Source organism: Mobula hypostoma, chromosome 13 (genome assembly GCF_963921235.1).
Source record: "Mobula hypostoma chromosome 13, sMobHyp1.1, whole genome shotgun sequence".
Lineage (NCBI taxonomy): Eukaryota > Metazoa > Chordata > Chondrichthyes > Myliobatiformes > Myliobatidae > Mobula > Mobula hypostoma.
Window position 1 is genome coordinate 64,929,780 of NC_086109.1, and position 23,590 is coordinate 64,953,369.

Genomic DNA, 23,590 nt, shown 5'->3' on the forward strand with positions numbered 1-23,590 from the left:
AAGAATTCCTATGATCCAATTTGAGAAATGACATGGAAAATTTTCACTTTGTTTCTGCCAATCCTGCTATTTTAGATCAATTATTAAAAAAAACGTTTTACTCACAGGCAATTTATCTTTAATTGGCCTTTATAATGAACTGTAGAATACTGACATCAATACGTACCTTTCAGCCAAAATTTGATGGAAATACCCTGAAATACTTGTATTATGTCAAGAAAGTAATGAGTTGCTAATGCAATTTACTTTTTGCAAGGCTGAGTTTATTGCCTTGCGCTGGTAGCAAAGGACCTTCAATATGTCAATAAAAGCTAAATGCAGGAAAAGATCGCAAAAGTGAGATACGTAACAAGTGAGGATAAAAAGGAAGGCAGTGATGAAGGAAAATCAATCAAGTAGGGCTGAAACACTGTTGAAAGAGATTTCTCAGCAAAAAAACAGTTATATGAGGTTAATGGGATTAACGGAAAGAGGAATGAAAATTTCCTATTTCACAAGGAATCTCTCCCACAAGGAATGAAAATTCTCAGAGACATCAAATCACAAACAAACTCGTCAGCTTTTTTTCCTCCAGTCCTGCTGAAGGGTTTCAGCCCAAAACGTTGACTGTACTTTTTCCCATAGATGCTGCCTGACCTGCTGAGTTCCTCCGGCATTTTGTGTGTGATTCTCATAGTCAATTCCAGACTTTGAGAGAAAATGTAAATAACTAGAAGGGAAACATCAAACTTAACCTGTAAACACGAGGAAATCTGCAGATACTGGAATTTCAAGCAACACACATAAAAGTTGCTGGTGAACGCAGCAGGCCAGGCAGCATCTCTAGGAAGAGGTACAGTCAACGTTTCGTCAGGACTAACTGAAAGAAGAGCTAGTAAGAGATTTGAAAGTGGGAGGGAGAGGGGGAGATCCGAAATGATAAGAGAAGACAGGAGGGGGAGGGATAGAGCCAAGAGCACAGCCTCCTCTACCATCAAGATGAAGCCACACTCATATTGGACAAACAACACCTTATATTCCGTCTGGGTAGCCTCCAACCTGATGGCATGAATATTGACTTCTCAAACTTCTGCTAGTGCCCCACCTCCCCCTCGTACCCCATCCGTTATTTATTTATATACGCACATTCTTTTTCTCTCTCTCTTTTTTCTCCCTCTGTCCCTCTCACTATACCCCTTGCCCATCCTCTGGGCTTTACCCCCCTCCCCCTTTTCTTTCTCCCTAGGCCTCCTGTCCCATGATCCTCTCATATCCCTTTTGCCAATCACCTGTCCAGCTCTTGGCTCCATCCCTCCCCCTCCTGTCTTCTCCTATCATTTCGGATCTCCCCCTCCCCCTCCCACTTTCAAATCTCTTACTAGCTCTTCTTTCAGTTAGTCCTGACGAAGGGTCTCGGCCCGAAACGTTGACTGTACCTCTTCCTAGAGATGCTGTCTGGCCTGCTGCGTTCACCAGCAACTTTTATGTGTGAAACTTAACCTGTATCTCAGGGAAAAGAAGAGACAGAAACCTGGATTCACAGAGGATTATACCACAAATAACATGATATTTGTTAGCAAAGGCTAAAGCTTTCTCCTCTAAAAATGAAGAGGTGCCTGTGGTAGTCATGCAATATTGGTCTCTAAGCCAATGAAGGATTTGAAAATATAGACATGGATAAAAAGAGTCTAACACTAAGGTCCATGGCTAAAGGAATTCCACTAATAACTTCAATACAAATGCAGAAGTAATTTCCTTACCCAAATAATTGGTGGCACGGTCATTGAGTGTGAGGTGCTGCGGTCATGTATAAGGAGACACAGAGAAAAACTTTGTTTTGCATGCCATCCAGATCGGTTAGTCTATACACGAAAACACTGAGACAGTAGAAAGGAAAACAGAATGCAAAATGTAATGTTACTGTTACAGAGGAAGTGCAGTGCAGATAGGCAAGGGCCATGATGAAGTAGGCTGGGAGATCATGTATTTATCTCTTAGCATGTGAAGAGACTACTCAAGAGTCTGATAATGGTGTGATGGAAGGTGCTCTTGATCCTGGCTGTACATGCCTTTAAGTTTTTTTATCTTCTGCTGATGAAAGTGGGAAAAAGTGAGAATGATCGGGGTGAGGGGGCCCTTGATTACACTAGCTGTTTTCCAAGGCAGCGGGAAGTGTGGACAGAGTCAATGGAGGTGAGGCCAGTTTCCATGATGGATGGGGCTGTATTCACAACTCCCTATAGTGCCTTGCAGTCACGGGCAGAACAGTTACCATGCCAAGCTGTGACGCAACTGGGTAGGATACTTACTTTCCATGGTGCATCTCTCAACATTGTTGAAAGTCAAAGGGGCCATGCTGAATTTCCTTGCGTCTCTGAGTAAGTAGAGGCATTGGTGAGTTTTTTCAGTTTGCTGTCTATTTTGATGAGAATATGTGCATTCTGTCTGTGCCCACGTGCGCTCCCCTGGGTGCTCTGGTATACTCCCAGATGTCTGTTAGGTTAACTTGCAATTATAAATTACCCCCTGTGGAGAGGGTTGCAAATAACATCAGAGGGGAGTTGATGAGTGTCTGACAGTGAAATAAGTGGTAAAGTATGATTGATGGGACTACTGTAAAAAGTGGCATAAACACGATGGGCCAAATGGCCTCCCATGTCCAAAAAACATGATAAAAATGATTAATTAGAATATGCAAAGGAAAGGGTAGGTAAACACATTTTGGAGAGGCAGTTTAAAAGCGTTGAAAGAAGACTCATGGATCATAAACATAGATTAGGTCAAGATCACAGAGTCAGAATCAGATTTATTATCACCAACATATGTCAGTATAACGCAAGACAGAAAACTTAACATAAGTTACAAAAATAAGTAAATAAACAGCACAAAAGAGAAATATCGAGGTATTGATAATTGATTCAGGGATTGTTCAGAAACCTGCTGGCGGAGGGGAAGAAGGTGTTCCTAAAACGTTAATTGTGTGTCTTTGGGGTTCTGTATCTCCCTGCAAGTGTGCTGTAAATTCGATGCTTACTATAAAATTGAACACTGATTTAAAGATTCAAAGAAATGGCATTCCTTGAATCTTAGTTGTGTGTATTAGGCATAAAATTCTTCATGATCAGATACAAGGGCAGTTTTGTTTACCAGTCCTCACTGACATTGATCATGTTTCCATTTACAAGAGAAATCAAAGAAATTATCGTAAGAAATTCCAAGTTAAAAATAATACATTCGCCTATCCCTTTGAGCCGGTAAATTTTGCCACCACCTGCCAACTCCAGATATATCCAATCCTAGCCATGGTCCCCTCAGGCTTGCAAGGAGCTTTTCAGATTTTGTTGCACTCAGCATATTGGCATCTAATACTATCGTGGGTTTCAGCCTAGCCTGAAGAGTGAAACTCCTGGCAAAAGCAGTTCCCACAGTAAGTGGTCAATTACTGTGAAAAGGTGAAATAATGGCTTTACTTTTTTTTCAACAAGACTGAGATACTCTTAGAAATGGCTGGGACCTAAGCATAAACTGTCTCCACCATTTATTCAATCTCTTCCCCATAATAAGAAACGGCTGGGACACCACAAGGAGTTTTGGTACCATTATCCAGATGTGATTCTACTTATTTGTAATTCAGTTATATTTTCAGCATTATTATCAACTGTAATGCAAAATATTGACTTTTTTTTTAACAAGAAAGAGGGGATGGATCTCATTGATACCTGTTAAGTAATGGAAGGCCTAGATAGAGTGGATGTGGAGCATGCTTCGGAAAGTGGGGGAGCCTAGGATCAGAGGTCACAGCCTCAGAAAAGACTCATCATCATTATGCACCATGTCATATGACATGGGAAACCATGGTCTTTTGACCAAGATTGTTCTTGGCAAATTTTTCGATAGAAGTGGTTTGCCATTGCCTTCTTTTGGGCAGCGCTTTACAAGACAGGTGGCACCAGCCATTATCAATACCCTTCAGAGATTGTCTGCCTGGCATCAGTGGTCGCAAAATCGGGACTTGTGATGTGCACCAGCTGCTCATACCACCATCCACTACCTGCTCCCGTGGCATCACAGACCCTGATCAGGGGGCTAAGCAGGTGCAACACCTTGCCCAAAGGTAACCTGCCATCTAGGTTACCTTTGGTAGAGGCATGTCTCCACCCCGCCACCAAATCAGAATGGAAGGATGTCCCTTTAGAATAGAGATGAGGAGGAATTTCTTTAGATAGAAGGTGGTGAATCCGTGGAATTCAGACAGCTGTGGAGGCCAAGTCATTGGGCATATTTATAGCGGAGTTTGAAAGGTTCTTGATTAGTAAGGGTATCAAAGGTTATGGGGAAAATGGTGTTGAGAGGGATAATAAATCAGCCACGAATGAATGGTGGAGAAGACTTGATGGGCTGAATCGCCTAATTCTGCTCCTACGTCTTATTGTGTAGGAAGAAAGTATTAGGAAGAGATTTAATAGAACCCTGCTCTTGGATGTAGGTGTCCACATTAGTAAGTTCCAGTAACGGCTGGATTGTACTGAGTGATAGCCAGCAGTTCTCGGGAGAAAGGTCACCTAAGAGCAGTACTTGGGTCCGCAGTACAACACAGCACAATGAAACAGTTAGACAGAGTTCTGTCTTACTGCTCCAGTAAACCAGGTTCAATCATAACCACTCCTGCAGTCTATGTGGTGTTTGCCTGTTCTCTCAGTGACCATAAAGATTCCTTGGGTTGCTCCATTTTCCTCCCACATACCAAGGACATGCAGATTCATGAGTTAATTGACCAGTGTAACTTGCCTCTTAGGAACATGTGAGTGATGGAATTGGAGAAAGGAGTTGCTGGGAATGGATGGGAGGGGAAGAGAATAAAATGGAGTTAGATTAGGACTAACGTGTTTGATGCCTGGTGTGCTCGGTGTACTGAAGGGTCTGTTTCCTTGCTGTATAACTCTAAAATACTACAAATGTTTGTAATTTCCTGGGTTCCAGTCCTGCTCAGATCTGGATCATCATCATTTGAAGGACAAAATTTACTCTGTTCCTCAATGTTGTGGTTACATTTCCCCAAACTTGACAGAAATTGGAAGTGAGGGCAAATGGTTGGCTTTTACTGTCACTGAATATTCAAAGAAAATCTTAAATAATATTAATAAATATGAGAAATTTATTTTTCACTAAACATAGTTTAATTTTAAGACATTATTTTAAATGTATTTCAACTGTTTTCACGTCTCCAATTATCAGAAAAATGTGTAGCAGTTGAAAAGATCTCTGCCAGCACAAGCTGTTGAAAGGTTCAGAGCTTTGATCTCTGCTAACTGAGGACTGATCACTGGGTGGACCTCTGTGTTTTGCAAAACTGCCTCAGCATCAAAGCCTGAGGGTCATTTGGAATTGGCCACATGCATGGTAGGGTTGGGGTGCAGAAACAAGCAAGTGGCATAGCCTGATCAAATACATTCTGGGTTAATGATTTTGCATCCTCTTGACTTTAGTTTGAGACACTTTCACAAGATATATAATAGTTCAGTTTTTTTCAGTCAGAACCAAATTGGCCTAATTATCATCTATTTTTGTTCAATTTCAGCAAAATGATAAAAAAACACTTTATCACCCAGGACATGCCCCATTCTCATTGCTACCACCAGGGAAGAGGGTACAAGAGCCTGAAAACACACACTCAACGATTCAGAAACAGCTTCTTCCCCTCTACCATCAGATTTCAGAATGAGCATTGAACCCATGAACACCATCTCACTGCTTTTTGTTTTGCACTACTTAATTAATTCAACTGCTAAATAGAAACTTAAACCTATCCAGTCAACCTTCCTCTGCTATTGAAAGCCGCTCCTACCCAATTAGCTCTAGCCAAATTACAAATCCTTAGACAATTCACTTAGGAATAACGCTGCATGAAAGGAGCATCCTCATCAGGGACCCCTACCACCCAGGTCAAGCTCTCTTCTCACTACTGCCATCAGGAAAAAGGTACAGGAGCCACAGGACTCACACCACCAGGTTCAGCAACAGTTATTACCTCAACCATCAGGCTCTTGAACCAAAGGGGATAACTTCACTCGACTGCACTTGCCACATCAATGAAATGTTCCCACAACCTATAGACTCACTTTCAAGAATTCTTCACCTCATGTTGTCAATATTTATTGCCTATTTATTTTTTATTATTATTTCTTTCTTTTTGTATTTGCACAGTTTGTTGCTGAACGCCCAAGTTGGTGCGGTCTTTCATTGATCCTGTTATCGTTATTGTTCTACGGATTTATTGAGTATACTCACAAGAAAATGAATCTTAGGGTAGGGTTGTACGTGGTGACATATATGTACTTTGACAACAAATTTACTTTGCACTTTACCAGGAAAAAATAATGCAGACATTGGAAATATGAAACAGAGGCATTTAAGAGACATTTAGCCAGAAACAAGGGAATGGAGGGATATGGATTATATGTGACAGGTGTGATTAGCTTTATTTGCATCATGGTTGATACAGACAACATGGGCTGAAAGGCATGTTCGTATGCTGTTTTGTTCTATGTTCTAAAATGAAAGTTGTGGTGGCCAGTGCTATCATGTTTGCTGTTGTGTGCTGGGGCAGCAGGCTGAGGGTAGCAGACACCAACAGAATCAACTAACTCATTCGTAAGGCCAGTGATGTTGTGGGGATGGAACTGGACTCTCTCACGGTGGTGTCTGAAAAGAGGATGCTGTCTAAGTTGCATACCATCTTGGTCAATGTCTCCCATCCACTACATAATGTACTGGGTTGGGCACAGGAGTACATTCAGCCAGAGACTCATTCCACCGAGATGCAACACAGAGCGTCATAGGAAGTCATTCCTGCCTGTGGCCATCAAACTTTACAACTCCTCCCTTGGAGGGTCAGACACCCTGAGCCAATAGGCTGGTCCTGGACTTATTTCCTGGCATAATTTACATATTACTATTTAATCATTTATGGTTTTATTACTATTTAATTATTTATGGTGCAACTGTAACGAAAAACAATTTCCCTCGGGATCAATAAAGTATGACTATGAAAGAGCCCAAAACATTGGTAGGCAAGGATGACTGAGATCAGATTGTCTGTCATTGTGGATGTGGGTCTGCTGCTGAAAATCTCGAAAGTATCCAAGGTCCAAGGCCACTAAGCAGACAGCGGAGATTATTTGTTTATTCAGATACAGCATGGAATAGGCTCTTCCAGCCCTTCGCGCCACACCACCCAGGAACACCAGATTTAACCGCAGGACCATTTACAACGACAGATTGAAGTACTAACCAGTACATCATCAGAATGTGGGAGGAAACCAGAGTGCCCGGAGAAATCTCACGCATTCCATGGGGAGGACATACAGGCGCCTTACAGTTGATGCCGGAATTGAACTCTGAGCTCCAACACACCAAGCTGTAATAGAGCTACGCAAGGTTGAGGGAGATCTGGGAGGAGGGACAGTGGGATGTAATGAAATAGAGGGGTAACAGGGCACAATTAAGTAAGAAGCTAGGGGTTGTACCAAGGCGCAGCTGATTAAATTAAACTGTTGGCAAGGGTTTGCAATCAGGTAAGCAGCTGAAGCAGCAATCAAATGGAGAACAGGGAAGATCACTGGTGGCGTAGGGTTAAGGGAAGTCGGTGTGTTGTTTTGGACCTTAGTGGATGTTAGTCAGGGTTTGGCTAGTGCTTTAAGGGCTCAGTAATTTCAGAAATCATTGTCTGAAACTGCAGACTGTAGCATAAAGGTTAAATGTAAGACTGAGTCTTGTCTTGGTGGACTCCCAGACAAGTACTGTGCTCGCTGCTAATACTTAATTGTTCAATGATGGCAGTTCCTCGAATAACATGGTCAAATTTTCCCTAGGATACTTCAAAAGGAATGTTGCAATGGAAATTACTTTGTTTGACAGACATCCGTACAGAACTGGCATCACGAGTGCAGGCATGACTTATGCTGAGAAATAACCAGTTGAAAATTTCAACAACCTGGAAATAGAGATGACAGTTCGCTTTGTACCAAGTACATCTGCAAGCTTGTAAAATGAACATCAACTTGTGATCTAATTTACATTCCTTTCTACTGTTCTCTATACAGTTGTACTTGACCTGTGGAAAGAATTCCAACATTTTTTAGTTATTTTAATTAGTTTGGCTGGCTGGGAGTTACGGAGAGTAAGAGGTATAATTGCATAGGATGAATAGCCTTGCAGGGCTCAGCTTACAACAGACATTACCAAGGAACTGGTATCAGGTCACCCAGCTACTTTCTCAGACATGCAAGGATTTCCAAAGTGAGACTTAAGTCAGTGGGTAAAAGATTAAATTGCAGAATCATTAGAAAATTAAAAGTTCAAGAATAACTGAGTCATCATGGAAAACCCATATTTAAATAACTGTGGAACTATTTACACTTTGGAAAATCAATTTAAGTAGAAATTGACACCATTGTGGCCCACAGCTTTTATAAAACAAACAATATTCCTTTACAGAAAACTAATTCCTTCTTAACAACTGAACACAACATTCCAACTAAGCATGTGCTGAATTGGAGGGGTTGTCCAAACGTTTATGATTCAGAAGACTGAATGAGTAAAATAGAACTAAATTATATTATTTAGTCATTTTGAGCTTTTGTCCGTGTGCTTTAAGCCCATTTATCACAGTTACTGATAACACCAACGAGTACATCAAAGGTTTGGAAAATAAAGTTACCTGCGAGCATTTCTTTTTGATGTGTAATAGTGGTGGTCATGAGTTAGATGACTATTGTGCCCTAATGTTGTAATTGCTAAAGCTTTCAGGGAAACTTACGGAGGTGGGCTGGTCCTTTCACGGTGATTTTCACATGGCGACTCCCATATGGAACTGCAATCACTGTGTCTTCCACTGAGTAATAGGGAAAAACAAAAGTCAGTTTTGCTTCTGATATGCTTCGATAAACATTAACATTTGTTAATCTATCACATCAAACTTGTGTTACCCATCTGAGAATTCACTCGGAACCTTGATTTTGATGTATGCTACCAAGAATGTCAAAAAGTATGATCGAGCACACTGAGGTTAATTCTAGCTCACACTCAGAAAGCCAGGATCAGTCTAAGAATGAACTTGCCTGTGAATTCATTCTCCAGCTCAAATCTGTATCGAATTTAAATAGTGAGAGCAGAGAGCAATGATATGTAATAACCTATTTTGAACTATGATTGCTTTAACAGAGAAGAAGAACATAAGCGAGACAACTTCATGGATACACCTCCACATTTTAAGAATCAAGGTACAACTCCGAGGTTGTCAGTCAATTGCCAAGTTTTGAACAGTCTTGCGGATTGATATGCAAAGGAGAAAAAGTCATTTTATGAAAAATAGTCATGTATTCGTTGACTCCATGGACCAGTAATAGTTTAATATGATTATGCCAAAATGGTTTAGTCTAGGAATTAGGTAGGTAACAGTATCATAAAACATACATCTTTTCATTTCTTGATTTCGGAGAAAAGGAAGTGGTTACAGCGTAATGCTATTACAGTGCCAGTGACTCAGGACCAATGTTGCCAACGTCTGTAAGGAGTTTGTACATTTTCCCCGTGACTGTGTGAGTTTCCCCCAGGTGCTTCAGTTTCCTCCCACATTCCAAAGACGGATGGGCTGGTAGGTTCATTGGTCACAAAGGTCTATGTAATTGGGTGGGATTGGTTCATTGGATCAGAAGGGCTTGTTCACTGTGCCAGAACTCTAAATATAAGTAAATAAATATATAAACAAGTTTCAACTTCACTTTTGCTTCCAAGGTCTTGGAAATGAGAAAAAAAGTATGTTGCCAAATTCCTGCTGTTCCTTCTAGTTATTACCTTTGACATTAAGTGCTGATGTTGCCATTTCTGCTTTCACTCATCACAGTACTTAGCAAAACTGAGATTGTGCCAAATTCCATACCAGGAGGTTAGAAATACATGGCACATTTTTATGGAAATACGGCTTACATTACATCTTGAAAATGATTTTAAAACATTTAGGTCTTTAAACATCCAAAGAAGAATGTTCTTAATATGCTTGAAAGTAGTCAACCATTAGTAATATGATTAAAAATTCATAAAAATGAATTACATTTTAGTGTGTGATCATATATTTAAGTTCTTAATCATTATATTGGTGTCACTTAAGTAAAACACAGTCTATATTCATCTTTGCTGTTTGCTGGCAGAAATATGACACTGGCAACAGAGCCAATTAATGCCAAAGTATCATAAAATTACACTGTAAATTTAAAACAGCTTGGAAATCATTCTACACTTGGCATTTCTGGAATCAATGTGCTTTGCTGTTGATTGCTCTGTCATGCCTGTTTGAAATCCATGCAGAATAGTGCACAACTCGCCACTTCACACAGGGAATGCAAACCACTGACGTGGCTACAACAGATGGGCAGAAATGGACTCACTGCTCTATGTACAATTGTATTGCACATGCAGTGCAAAAAGAAGAAATACCTGTAGATAGCACTTAAATATAGGACCCTGTTAATCATTTGGATAAAACCAATAGACAGAGAATCTATTGCAGCATTCGAGTAGAAATTGCTTCAGGCTAAACTGCAGTCTTGTGCAGCATAATGACTATATTTTGCTGATCTCGTAAATGGAAAATGTCATTTTTATTTTGTTTGCAAAATTGACTACAATCCCATGTCTTTCAGGTCCCTGATAGCTTTCTTCTTAACTGCTGCTCCAACTCTTTAAGTTTACCTCCACAGTGTCTGGTGGTCATTATTTACATTTTTTATTTGCAAGTTGATTTAAAAAATAGTAACTTTAAATTTGGCTGGAAATTGTGCTGCATGGTATTCAATACACATACTTTCTTCACTGAGTGATATTCCTCCCTCTTATTTTTTACAGAGGCACGAAGCAGCTTAAAATAAATCTTTTGTCGATAAACTACATAATACGTTAAATACTTGTACTAATTTTTAAGAACAAAAGGTACAGTACTTTCTATTGATCTATGTTCTTTATTTACTCTCCAGTTCATCGTTTTTTGCCTCATTAAGGTACTGACTCATTCTTAGGTTCCAAACTAATTTTGGGTTTATCTATCTTGTTACTTGCATCAGAAATAACTAGTGCATCAGAAATAGGATTCTTGGCTGTTATTTTCTCCTTATTTTCCACTTTCTGCAAAGTATGACAAAGAGATAAATTATCATATTTCTCCTGTCAACCCAAATCAGATTAACTAAGTCAGTATTGACGAATATAGGAGAGCTCAGTGAATGCACTGATAACCTATTTTAATAGGTTTTTCTTTTGCCCCATAACATTAGAAAAGGACTGATCAAACATATTCCTATAGAAGATCAAATCATGAATTTTAAGCACAATACTCTATAGAACAACCCATACTTAAGTCAATAAATAATATATGTAAGCCACATTGCATGTTTTCTCTGGAAAGGGTGATGTTATTTAGCACTAGTCCCTGCCAAAACTTTAGGATTATATTAAGTGATTAATTAGATTCATAAAACCATTCAGAATTTCACCCAAGAATCAAGGTATATTGTGAATATATTTTGAATACTGTAACTATTCTGGAATTTACAACGAAAACAAATCAATGTCACTTTAATGAATCAGAAGTTACTTTGGAAATATGATTCAAGTAATAAATGCAACATGGTTTCCTTGACAGCCTGGAAGAGTGATGTAATGGTCAGGTAGATGACAAAAAAGTGCCAGGTTCCATTCTAAATCTGCAATATTTCATTCACATATTTGCTGAAGTTTTGAAGCTTACGGGCAAAGAGCTTCAGGTGGTGTTAATTTGACTGAGAAACTGCAATTATGATGTAAAACATTTGTGGTACAAGGAATTGCTTGTTGGACCAGAAATTAAACTGACCAGGGCTGGAAGAATATGGGAGTGATTGAGAAAGTTCAGGTAAATCTCGGTGGGGAAAACAGAACAAAGGATTCCAGGCAGGTAAAGAAGTACGTCCTTAACTTTCTTGATAAAAGGCTTGGGGCTACGTTAGTGTGCAGGACAACAGTCACATTAGGAGCACCTTAAGAGCTGCAGTAAAGTCTCAGCCTCTGAAGATCAAGTGCTCATCTTTTAATAAGTATATTTCTATCCAGCAAATTAGGGGTAGGTCTGTGGAGTTATAAATTTTATCTTTTATATGCATCTATTCCCTAGAAAATGTCAGCCAGAAGCAATAAAAAGTATTTATGATTGTTTGATTCAATTGTTTTCTATAGTATAGCATTCTCTGGGATATGTGCTTCTCTGCTAATGGTCTCCAAGCTCATCTACTGAGCAGTGCTCTGCCATTTTACAATAATTAAACTTAAATCATTAGGGTGACATTACAATTAGTAAAGACACAGTATGATAATTTATTGAAGAATTAATTGAAGAGTTCCTCCAGTATTTTGTGTGTGTTGCCAGTTAATATTTTATTTTAGAGTCAGTCAATCTCTCATCCCATTGTATTGCAGTATTTGGAATAATCTGAGCAACATCCGATAATTCTGTTTGCTCTTTCTCCCTCATTCTCTATCAGCAAAACCCTTTTATTTGGTATTTTTCACTTTTCTCATTTTCCTATAAAGAGGATTTGCTTACTTTCCATATTCAATTTTATCTTTCTTCTTCTTGACTGTCTGATATGGCAAGGAATTCAACCCCATATGGGGCAGGGACCACAAGCAAAATGGGGCCCTCAGTGTCTCTCTCTAGCTCCAATCTCCTCCCATAGTGCTTTTCCTCTCACGGCTCCTACCCCTTCACCTCTTCAACCGCATGTCGTCCTTCAAACTACCCTAGCACATCCATTACAATCTCTACAAGAGAAATATCCTTTCAATCCTTCTCTATGCCACTCAGGTCAACCTTTGCCACTCAATACAATGTAGCATCCCTTCCTGAGGTCTTCCAAGGTTGATCAGTGAGAGACCAGCAGACCTGTCAGCTGCAACCAGTATCCACACTTGTTTCGCTTTCTTACAATCATTTCTGTCCTGCATGCCAATGAACTCTAACTTTCTTCCAATATTGAAAATCAATTTTTGGAATGAGATAAAAGAAAGTGTTTGTCCATTTCTTTCTTTGTTTAACTACTACGCTGCCTTTTCTTATTCTTATGGATGTGAGCAATTAGTGCAGTTTCCTAATTTTAAGTAAAACAATGGATTGCTCTCAGTTTAATACACCTTGCAAAGTTTATAAAAGACCAGATGGACTCCTGAACAATCAACTTCATTCTAACCTTGCACCTTCTTGTCTGCCTGTACTGTATTTTCTCTGTAACTGTAACACATTATTCTGCTCTGTTATTCTTTTCATTTGTGCTACCTCAATGCACTGTTGTAGTGAAAGGATCTGTATGGATTGAATGCAAACCAAAATTTTCACTGTACCTTTGCACATGGGATGGTAACAACCCAATTAACCAGAAAAAATCCTGCCACCGCCTGTAAGGAGTTTGCACTTTCTCCTCGTGACTCTGTCGGTTTCCTCTGGGTGCTCCAGTTCCCTCCCACAGTTCAGAGATGTGCTGGTTGGGAGGTTAATTGGTCATTGTAAATTGTTCCATGATTAGGCTAGGATTCAATTGGGGGATTACTCTGCACTGCATCTCAATCAATCGATTAAACAATCAATGAGTAAGTAAAAATAAAACTATAGCAGCTGGATGTGGAAAGCACTATCATCTTTTTCTTTCCCTATATACACAGGGATGTACAAAAAATATGGGCGTTCAAAAACCTAAGACATTGCTGAAGTTAATCCAAGTGCAAATCAATATCCCTATAGAATTTTAAATTCAGTTTTGAGAGTCCCAGGCTGTCTAACTCTGGAAATATAGGATGGAGGCATAACTTCATGATTGATGAATTAGCAAAGGAAAACAAGAGCAGGGTGGGCTTTCTCAACGACTATCGCCCAGTGGCACTCACACGACTGTGATGAAGTGCTTTGAGAAGTTGATTATGGCCAGAATCAACTCCTGCCTGAGCAATGACCTGGACCAACCCAATTTGCCTGCTGCTACAATAGGTCTTCAGCTGATACAATCTCACTGGCTCTCCACTCTGCCTTGGTCACCTGGATAACAGCAAATTCTACGACAGGCTGCTGTTTATCGATTACAGCTCAGCATTCAACACCATCACACCCTCAACAAACTTCAAAACCTCTGTACCTCCCTCTGCAACATAGGGGCCACTGTATAGGGTCAGAAGAAGCTGCAGAAGGTTGCAAACTCAGCCAGTTCCATCGAGGAAATCTTCAAAAGGTGATGCCTCAGAAATAGCGGTATCCATCGTTCAGGACACCTATCACCCAGGACAGGCCCCCTCCTTATCGCTACCATCAGGGAAAAAGTACAGGAGCCTGAAGACACACACTCAATGTTTCAGGAACAGCTTCTTCCCCTACGCCATCAGATTTCTGAATGGACAATGGAGTAACCCATGAACATCACCTCACTAATTTTTTTGCTCCCTTTTTGGCACTACTTTATGTTTATTTATTGTCATTTATCGCTTTTTTTGTTATGTATTTTATAGTACCGCTGCCGCAAAACAACAAACTTCACAATGTAGGTCAATGATATTAACCCTGATTTTGAATTCTGCACTTCTCATAATGACTTTTTTTCCCCTTATTCTTCTCTGCAGACACTGACTCTTATACCATGGTGCAATTACATTGCAACAACTGTCTTTTAATATTTTATAGTTTTTAATAGGTTTTTTCATTATTATTTTTGCTAGGGAGACCATCATAAATCAGCTGGATCTTTCTGTTACCCAATCTGTAAACACATACTTTTATGACAGGAATCATTCAATTCTGGAGTAGTCTGCTATGGCCAATTGAAAGACAGCACTCATTGCCTGCTTCTCCTATTCTAAACTTGCTTCTCCTATCTTAGGCTGTGCTCTCCAAACCAGAAAGAATCAAAGTTGGGTTTTCCTATTGTATGCTGTTAATTATTACACTCAGTAGTAAGAGCCACAGCCTCTCAGCAGCAGAGATCTGGATTCAATCCGCTCCCTGGGAGCAGTCTGTATAGAATTATACAGATTCTCCTCGCGACTAGGTGAGTTTCATTTTGTGCCCCTGTTTTTCCCCACCTCCAAATGACATGCAGGTGGGTAGGTTACAGGCCATTGTAAATTGTCTCTTGTGAGTCAGTGACAAAATCTGTGGGAAGCTGATAAAAATGAGGGGAGTACAGAGAGAAAGGAATGAATGTACTTTTGTAGGATTAATGTACTGTAGATGCATTGCTGATAGTCAGCACATACTCAGTGAGGTGAAAGGCTGGCTTCCATGACTCCATGATTCCAATTCGAGGTAAAACACAAGCTGAAAAAATACTAAGAATATCATTAATAATTCTCCATTTAGAATAAATCTCATGTTCTGTTCTAATAGAGGTTGCAGAATAAACGTTCAGTTATAGACAGGTAACATAAAAACGTCAGCAACAAAATGAGAGACGCACATTTTTCAGGAGAGGCGTGTGATTTGGACTGTCCTCGAACAAGCCTGCATGTTGAGCCAGTGCCTGCACAAACTCCACAGTTGTCTTCCTTGGCTTTACTCCCAAGTTGCCGATCACAGCCCACCACCTGCCAACAACAACATCACAGTCAAGAGAAGGCTGAAGCCGTCAGTACACAACTCAGGCTTCAGGAATTACGTTTATTTTTAAGTTAGCCTTTACATTCTAATGCCGGCTTCACTCTGTCACAGCTCGACTCATGTTATTGGACAACTAACGAGGTTGGAATTTTTAACGCACAGTTTAACTTCTGGAAAACTTCACAGCTTTGTTTAAAAAAAAAGGCAAGTAACCTGCATCAGATATACAGTATAAAATAAATTCTTCTGCTGCAAAAGCCTTCATCTTCGTGTAAGGTTATATAAATTTATGGGGTGGTCCAAGTCACAGAACCAATTGCTGGCAATTTATGCCTATTTTGATAAATGTGGCTGGATTGCTCAACTCAAACTCAAAAGTATGTTGATGATTACCCAAGCGCCAGCTTGGCTCAGTTTGAAATAATCTCCAGGACCTAACAGCATTAACTGGATTGTTGGGTGAATCCTAAACTGGGGGATTGTTATCGCTACAATGTCATCGGTAAAATTATTTGGAGCCATTAGTTTGATCTATAAAGCAAGCTACTAACTGCCAGTATAGGTAGATATGAAGGATCCCACAGTGCAAGTTGAGCAAGCAGGAGTTTTTCCAATTATACCTTTCAGCTTCTTCATTCAATCAAAAGCAGATGAATTGGCAAGTTCTCTCTGCCTCTACTTTGCAGAAATTGGCTTCAGTATTTGTTGACATGACAATGATGCTTCATAAGGTAATTCATTTGATATGAAAACCCTTGATACATCCAAAGGATTTGTTAACAATATCAAATATATTCTTTCTGCACATCTGGGATTAACAAAGCAAACCGATACCTTTAAAGGCTTGGACATTTTTAACAACACAGCATGTCATATAATACTTCAAATTACCGTGAGATGTTATGGTTTGAGAACCCGACACGTTTGCATCAAATTACACTGATGGAGGCACCAATTCATTTTCTTTCCTCAAGAAAGTGGGACAAAGAATTTGATACATAGACATTGCATGCACATACCATAATATCACTTATTGCAAGTTTGAGCCTTACGTGTTAAGTGATAAGAACAATAACATTGCTCAAAGTAACTTACAATCTATATAAACATGGTTAATGCTGTTGTTAAGATCAACACAAATGCAAAAAAAAATTGATTTCAACATGAACATGCTGTCTTAGCTCAGATTTCTGAGGAAGGCCATTTTCTTCATTTAAAAAGCCCGTCAGAAGTTTCACTGAACTAACTGTGCCTCTTACTAATTGAAGTCTGGAGTTGTTAAGTGAGTTAGTACAGTCTGCGTCCAATCAGGAAAACTGACTATAAATTAAAAGCATCGTCAAACCAACCTTTTGTCTCTCTAATAATGTGAATCTGACATGAATCATGTTGTATTGTTTAAAGGACAACAAGAATTATTATCTAGCATAGTGACAAAAAATTCTCCATTAGTTAACGTGATTTTTTTCTTTAAAAACTTATTATCATGATCTTATTTCCTTTGTATGGATTCTTCACATGCACACACTTTGCCTGTGTAGCAATGTGAACAGTCTTTGTAGGTGATTAATGTGCTCCAAGTACTTAAGTTAATGGAAGGACGGCTGATCCAACCAGATTTATTCACAAAGATTGAGAAAACATTTGACAAAATATTGCGTCCATCTCCATGTAATAACCCATTTACCACTCAAAACAATTTTTATGAAGTGAACTTCATTTTGGAATAAGCATTTCTTCCTCTTTAGACGGTAGATAACAGTCTCACTCTCAGGTAGTTGAAGCAATTGACCCAGAAATCTCAGACTTGATTGACTTCATCAAACTGATGTGATCTCGAAACTAGAAACTAACAGCAAGACGTTTGCCCAAGGCAAAACCAGAATATTGTGGAGTTTGAAAAAATAAATGGAAAATGGTAGAAACAGTCAGAATAGTCAGCTGGTCAAATGAAATTCATAGAGAGAGAAAAACTAAATGTTTTTTGATGGGGAACTCCTTCACTCAGAGGGTAGTGCAAGTGTGGAATGCGCTGCCAGCGGAAGTGATGGATGCGGGTTTGACTGCAACATTTAAGAAAATTTTTAATAAGTACATGATTGGGAGGGGAATATTGGTCTAAGGTACATGTGTGGGTTGATGGGCTAGGCAGAGTAACAGGACAGCACAGACTCGATGGGCCAAAGGGCCTGTTTCTGTTTGATAGAGAAAAAAAATAACGTTTTTAGGTTGATGCCCTCTCAATAGAAGTACAAAAATGGGAGTGAAAGATAAATGGGGAGGAATAGACAAATGGGAAAGACTGTGATCATCTAAAGACATCTTTCATGTGGTATGGCCAAGGACCATGAGGAATTGGGGTTCATTGATGAATCGACCAGATGGTAACTAGGTGGGGAGTAGTATGCCCATCCAGGATAAGGAACTGGTAGACTGTCTAACAAATGGCTTTTTAAAGTAGCTTGTGGTTGAGCGCACTAGGGAAAGGACAATTCTGGATTGGGTGTTTGTGTAAAGAATTAGATTTGATTTAGGGAGCTTAAGGTAAAGAAACCCTTAGGAGTTATGGACTATAATATTGTAGAATTCACTCTGCAGCTTTAAAAGGGGAATTCATGTGTGTGAGTGAGAGAGAGAGTGTGTGTGTGTGTGTGTGTGTGTGTACGTGTGTGTGCACTACTCCAGGGAGGAGTAGCACCTCTGGTGAAGGAACTTGTCGTGTCCATTATGGGACAACTTGCACACCTTTGGTTCACACCAGACAGTCAGTTCTCAGCTGTTGCTCCAAGTGGCTGTTTGTGTGCGATAGTAGCCACACCCCAGTACACCTCTTCAATAGGTGGGCTAAACCAAGTGAGGTTAGCCGACAACCGCAAAATCTGGTGAAACAGGGATAGGGACATACCTGTCCCAGCATCCAAAATCAGCTCCAGCAGAAGGGCAGATGAGATCTACAGTGAGATCCAACAGCCATGAAGGCAGCTCTGCAACACTCCATGGAGAGCAAAGAGTATGACGAGGCACAAAAGAAGTCACGGTCATCTCAGCATGCAAGGAGTTATCACTCTTGTTCATACCACTGGACCTGGACTTCAGGGGTCAAGAGAGTGGCTTTTCCACTTTAAAAACTCTCCCACACAGGTTTCTTGTCATCACTGGATGCCTCCCCACACACACACACACACACACACACACACACACACACTTCCGGGTAATCGGGCCATTGGTTAGTTAGGGTGGAAGACTGCAGCTGGACGTTTTCTAACTAGCATCAGACATATGGACTTACTTGGATGTTAGATATTACACTGTGCTTGGAGCGAATAATTTTAAATAGCATCAGTGCTTGTGTTAAAAAAGTGGCGATGTTTGTCACTGATAGTTGGCGAGGAGTAAGCAGTAAGACAGTTCAGAATTGTTTTGCTCACCACAGTTTCAAGCATTCGTACTTGGAGATGTCAGAAATGGTTGGGACTGAAATAAAAGAATTTCACTACTTCAACAAGTTAGAAAATATGGAGAAATTGAATATATTGACAAAGAATCTGTATGTTACAATGAGAATGAAGATATAGATGATGAAATTTTTGAAAAATGTTTGAAGACAGTCCATTATCTACATTTAGTGCTAACCTTGATTTTGTTCATTTACAGTCAATCAAAAGAATTCCTCCGTCGATAACTATAGGGAAATAATACACAGCTTTGCATACTGTAGTAGTATTGATAGTGTTCTAATTTGTTCTGTACTTCATTTAAATACATAATTTGTTACGTAGTTAAATGGTAGTCTTTTTATACCTTTTTAACTACTTCCTTGAAAAAAGCAGTTCCAAAACACTGAAGCTGTTCCTCATCGCTCCAATGAGAAAAGCCCTAGCTCATTCAACCGCTCTAATTCAGGCAGCATCGCAGTAAATCTCCTTTGTACTCTCTCTAAAGCTTCTACACCCTTCCTAAGGTGCGGAGACCTGAATTGAACACAATATTCCAAGTGTGGTCTAGCTGGAGTTTGACAGGGCTATATTACCTTGCAGCTCTTGAACTCAAGCTCCTAACTAATGAAGGCCAACACACAGCACACCTTCTTACCCTCCCCCCCGCATCAATTTGCGTGGTAATCTTGAGGGATCTATGGATATAGATCTATGGATCTCTATGACTTCTACAAATCCTTCCATTAACCTTGTACTCTGCCTGCAAGTTCGACATTCCAAACTGTATCACTTCACACTTTTCTGGATTGAACACCATCTGCCACTTCTCAATTTAGCTCTGCATCCTATCAATGTCCTGTTGTAACCTGTGAAAAAAACTTCCACATTATCCAGAACTCCACCAAGCTTTGTGCTGTCTGCAAACTTACTAACCCACCCTTCCACTTCCTCATCCAAGACATTTATAAAAATCACAACGAGCAATGGTCTCAGCACAGATCCCTGCAGAACACCACTGGTCACCGACCTCCAGGAAGAATATGCTCCGTCTATTCATCCTGCCTTCTGTCAGCAAGCCAATTATGAATCCCCACAGTCAAGTTTCCCTGCTTCCCATGCCTCCTGATGCTAAGTGAGCCTACTAAGGACATGCTGGCACTCGAGACTGTCCAGAGAAGGTTCATAAGAATGATCCCAGGAATGAAAGGGTTAATGTACGAGGAACACTTTATGGATCTGGGCCTATACTCACTGAGGCTTAGAAAAATAAGGGAGGACCTCATTAAAAACTATCAAATATTGAAAGGCCTTTGTAGAGTGGATGTGGAGATGATGTTTCCAACAGTGGTGGAGTCTAGGACTAGACTGCACAGCCTCAGAATACAAGGATGTCCCTTTCAAACAGTGATGAGAAGGAATTTATTTAACCAGAGTGGGGTGAATCTGTGGAAGCCACTGTCACGGACATCTGTGGAGGCCAAGTCATTGGATATATCCCTTGTGTTTCTCCCTCCTCTTCCCCCACCTTCTAACTCTGACCCCTCATCTTTTCCTTCTCCAGTCCTGCTGAATGGTCTCAGCCCGAAACGTCAACTGTACTCTTTTCCATTGATGTTGCTTGGCTTGCTGAGTTCCTCCACATTCTGTGTGTGTTGCTTTAGATTTCCAGCATCTGGAGAGTTTCTCTTGTTTGTGATTGGATATATTTAAAGTGGAGATTGATAGGCTTTTGATTAGTAAGGCTGTCAAAGGCTACAGGAGAAGGCAGGAGAATGGAATTGAAAGGGATGTTAAATTAGCTATGATACAATAGTGGAGGAGAATCCAAATAGCCTAATTCTGCTCCTAGATTATATAGTCTTATGGGGAATCTTGTCAACTGCCTTACAAAAGTACACCACATCCACTGCTCTACCTTCATCAATGTCACTTCCACACAGAATTCAATCAGGAGTGTGAAGTACGACCTTCCCCTCACAATGTTGTCTGAGGGGGTGTTCGAGCATAAGAAGGCCAAATAACAGGAGCTGGCAGAGTGGTGCCAAAGGCAGAGAGCACATGTGAGCCTATAGAAATGACGTGTAGGGGTTTTACTGGATGCTTTCTTCATAGAACCTACTCTCTCCTTGGCACTACGATGGCTGCAATGAGAAGAGCCATCAGGACAATCACTGAAGCTGCTGCGCGAGCCTTCAGATGGTCAAGGATCAAGAGGTTTGATCCGTGGACCAGTGAAGCTGGGACGCAAGCCAGGGCCTGATCAACTCTGGCTGGGTCATCTGGGCCACAGTGTCTGACGTTGAAAGACCCAAAACACCCGATGATCCTAATTTACGTAACTAATGATGTGCCCCAGAACATCCCAGGATGCATCTCACCATTGCTATCCCTAATAAGACTATGATTCTCCAAATACTCTTAAACCTTCACTCTGAAAATCCTCTCCAATAATTTGCTCACCATAGAAGTAAGACTCACTGGTCTATAAGGCCTAGAAATATCCCTATTACCTTTCTTGAACAAAGAAATAACATTCACCACACTCCAATATTCTGATATTATTTCTGTGGCCAGTAAGGACACAAAAATTATTAGAAAAAGCACAGAAATCTCTTCCCCGACTTCCTGTAGTAAACTCAGGTTATGTAGCCTCAGGTTTTTCAAAGCTTCCAGCATACCTTAAAAAAGTCCTGAAGGAAGATCTCAGCCCAAGATGTTGGCTGTTTATTCATTTCCATAGGTGCTGCCTGACTTGCTGAGATCCTCCAGAATATTGTGTGTGCTGTTCCAGCATATCAGCCTGTTTTAAGCTGTCCTCACATTTGTCATGGTCACTCTCACTGGTAAGTACTGAAGCATAGTTTTCATTACTGACCTCCTCTACCTCTTCCAACTCCGGGCTTATACTTATTCTTCTATTCCTGATGGATACTACCATTGCTTTTGTCATCTTCCTGTTTTTCACATATGTTCAGAACACCTTGGGGGTTTCCTGAATCCTACTCACCAAGGCCTTCTCATGCCCCCTTCTAGCCCTCTTAAGTCATTCTTCAGCTGCTTTCTGACCACCTTGCTTCTCCCTGGAGCCCTGTCTGATCTTTGCAACCTAAACCTTAAGTATGCATTTTTTTCCCTCTTAACTAGACATTCCAGATCTCCTGTCATCCATGGTTACTTCATCCTATCATCTTCTCCCTGCCTTAACGGGACAAACTTATCCAAAAGTGCTCCCTAAACAACCTCCATATTTCCATTGTGTATTTCACTGAGTACATCTGTTCCCAATTTTGCACTCACAACTTCCTGTCAAACAGCATCATAATTTGCACTCCACCAATTAAATACTTTGCCATACCATCACCTCATAACCCTGTCGAAGATTATGGTAAAGGTTATAGTGTTGTGGTCATTGTCTCTGAAATACTCATCCATGAAGAGATCTACCATCTGACCAGAGATCATAAGACACAGGAGCAGAATTAGGCCATCTGGCCCATTGGATCTGCTCCACCATTTCATCATGGCTGATCCATTTTCCCTTTATCCTCTCGCTCTGGTTCCCATCCCACTGCAAAACCAGTTTAAACCCTCCCCAATAACAACAGCAAAGTTGCCCACAGGGGTATCGCTTCCCTCTTGAACTCAGATGTCCTTCATCCCTTTTGTACTGGCCATGCCTTCCCCAGAAGAGATTCCAATAATCCACAAACATGAAACCCTGCCCCCCCCCACACCAGTTCTTCAAACACATTGAACTGACATATCGTCCTATTCTTTTACTCATTTGTGCGTGGCACAGGCAGAAATCCAGAGATGATTACCCTTGTGGTCCTGCTTTTCAGCTTCCTGCCCATCTACCTATATGCTCTCTACAAGCCCTCATCCCTTTTCCGTTGGTACCAATAAGTATCAAAAATTCTGGCCGCTCACCCGCCCCCCGCTTAAGATGGCGTTGAACCCATCTGGGACATCTATGACTTTGGCAACCAGGAGGCAACATACCATCCTGGAGTCTCTTTCATGTACACAGAATCTCCTGTTTATTTCCCTAACTCTTGAATCTCATATCATCAGCTCTCTCCTCTTCTTTCCCACTTCCCTTCTGAGACACATTCAGTACCAAAGACCTATGCTACGACTTTACTTTGGTAGCACTGTTGACTCTAAGCTGCACGGGTGCACGGCCCCGCAGTAAATGAAATGCTCCCACACACATTGCTTTTGTTGCCATACAGCTGGAATTTTCTTTTATATCATGTTTTATTAAAGTGTGTCGCAGTTTTCAGGCCATCTAAAAATTTCCTTTTCAGAACAATGATTGGGGTATACAGCTGTAAAAAAAACTTTAGAGGGAACATATTCTGGTAGGTCGTTCCACCCCCCCCACCCAAAAATTTCCAAAGCAGCATACTTGACATTAAAGGGAACAGCCACAGAGGTAGTCTGCACTAACTGCCTAATCGCCTTCCTTTTCCTGACAGAAATCTGCAACTTAGGTATGATTTCCTCCCTG

General features: G+C 40.5%; 1 protein-coding gene across 3 annotated transcripts in view; it reads right to left on the reverse strand.

Annotated features, from left to right (window-relative positions):
- The window catches only part of adamtsl3 (ADAMTS-like 3), a 760,337-nt gene that overhangs the window by 283,026 nt on the left and 453,721 nt on the right, over nucleotides 1-23,590 (reverse strand). For all 3 annotated transcript variants that reach the window (XM_063065855.1, XM_063065856.1, XM_063065857.1), the window contains 2 exons: nucleotides 15,501-15,627; nucleotides 8,798-8,872 (listed from right to left, as the gene is read on the reverse strand). In XM_063065855.1, the coding sequence (XP_062921925.1) occupies nucleotides 8,798-8,872; nucleotides 15,501-15,627 (202 nt within the window). The remainder of the gene's footprint in view (nucleotides 1-8,797; nucleotides 8,873-15,500; nucleotides 15,628-23,590) is intronic.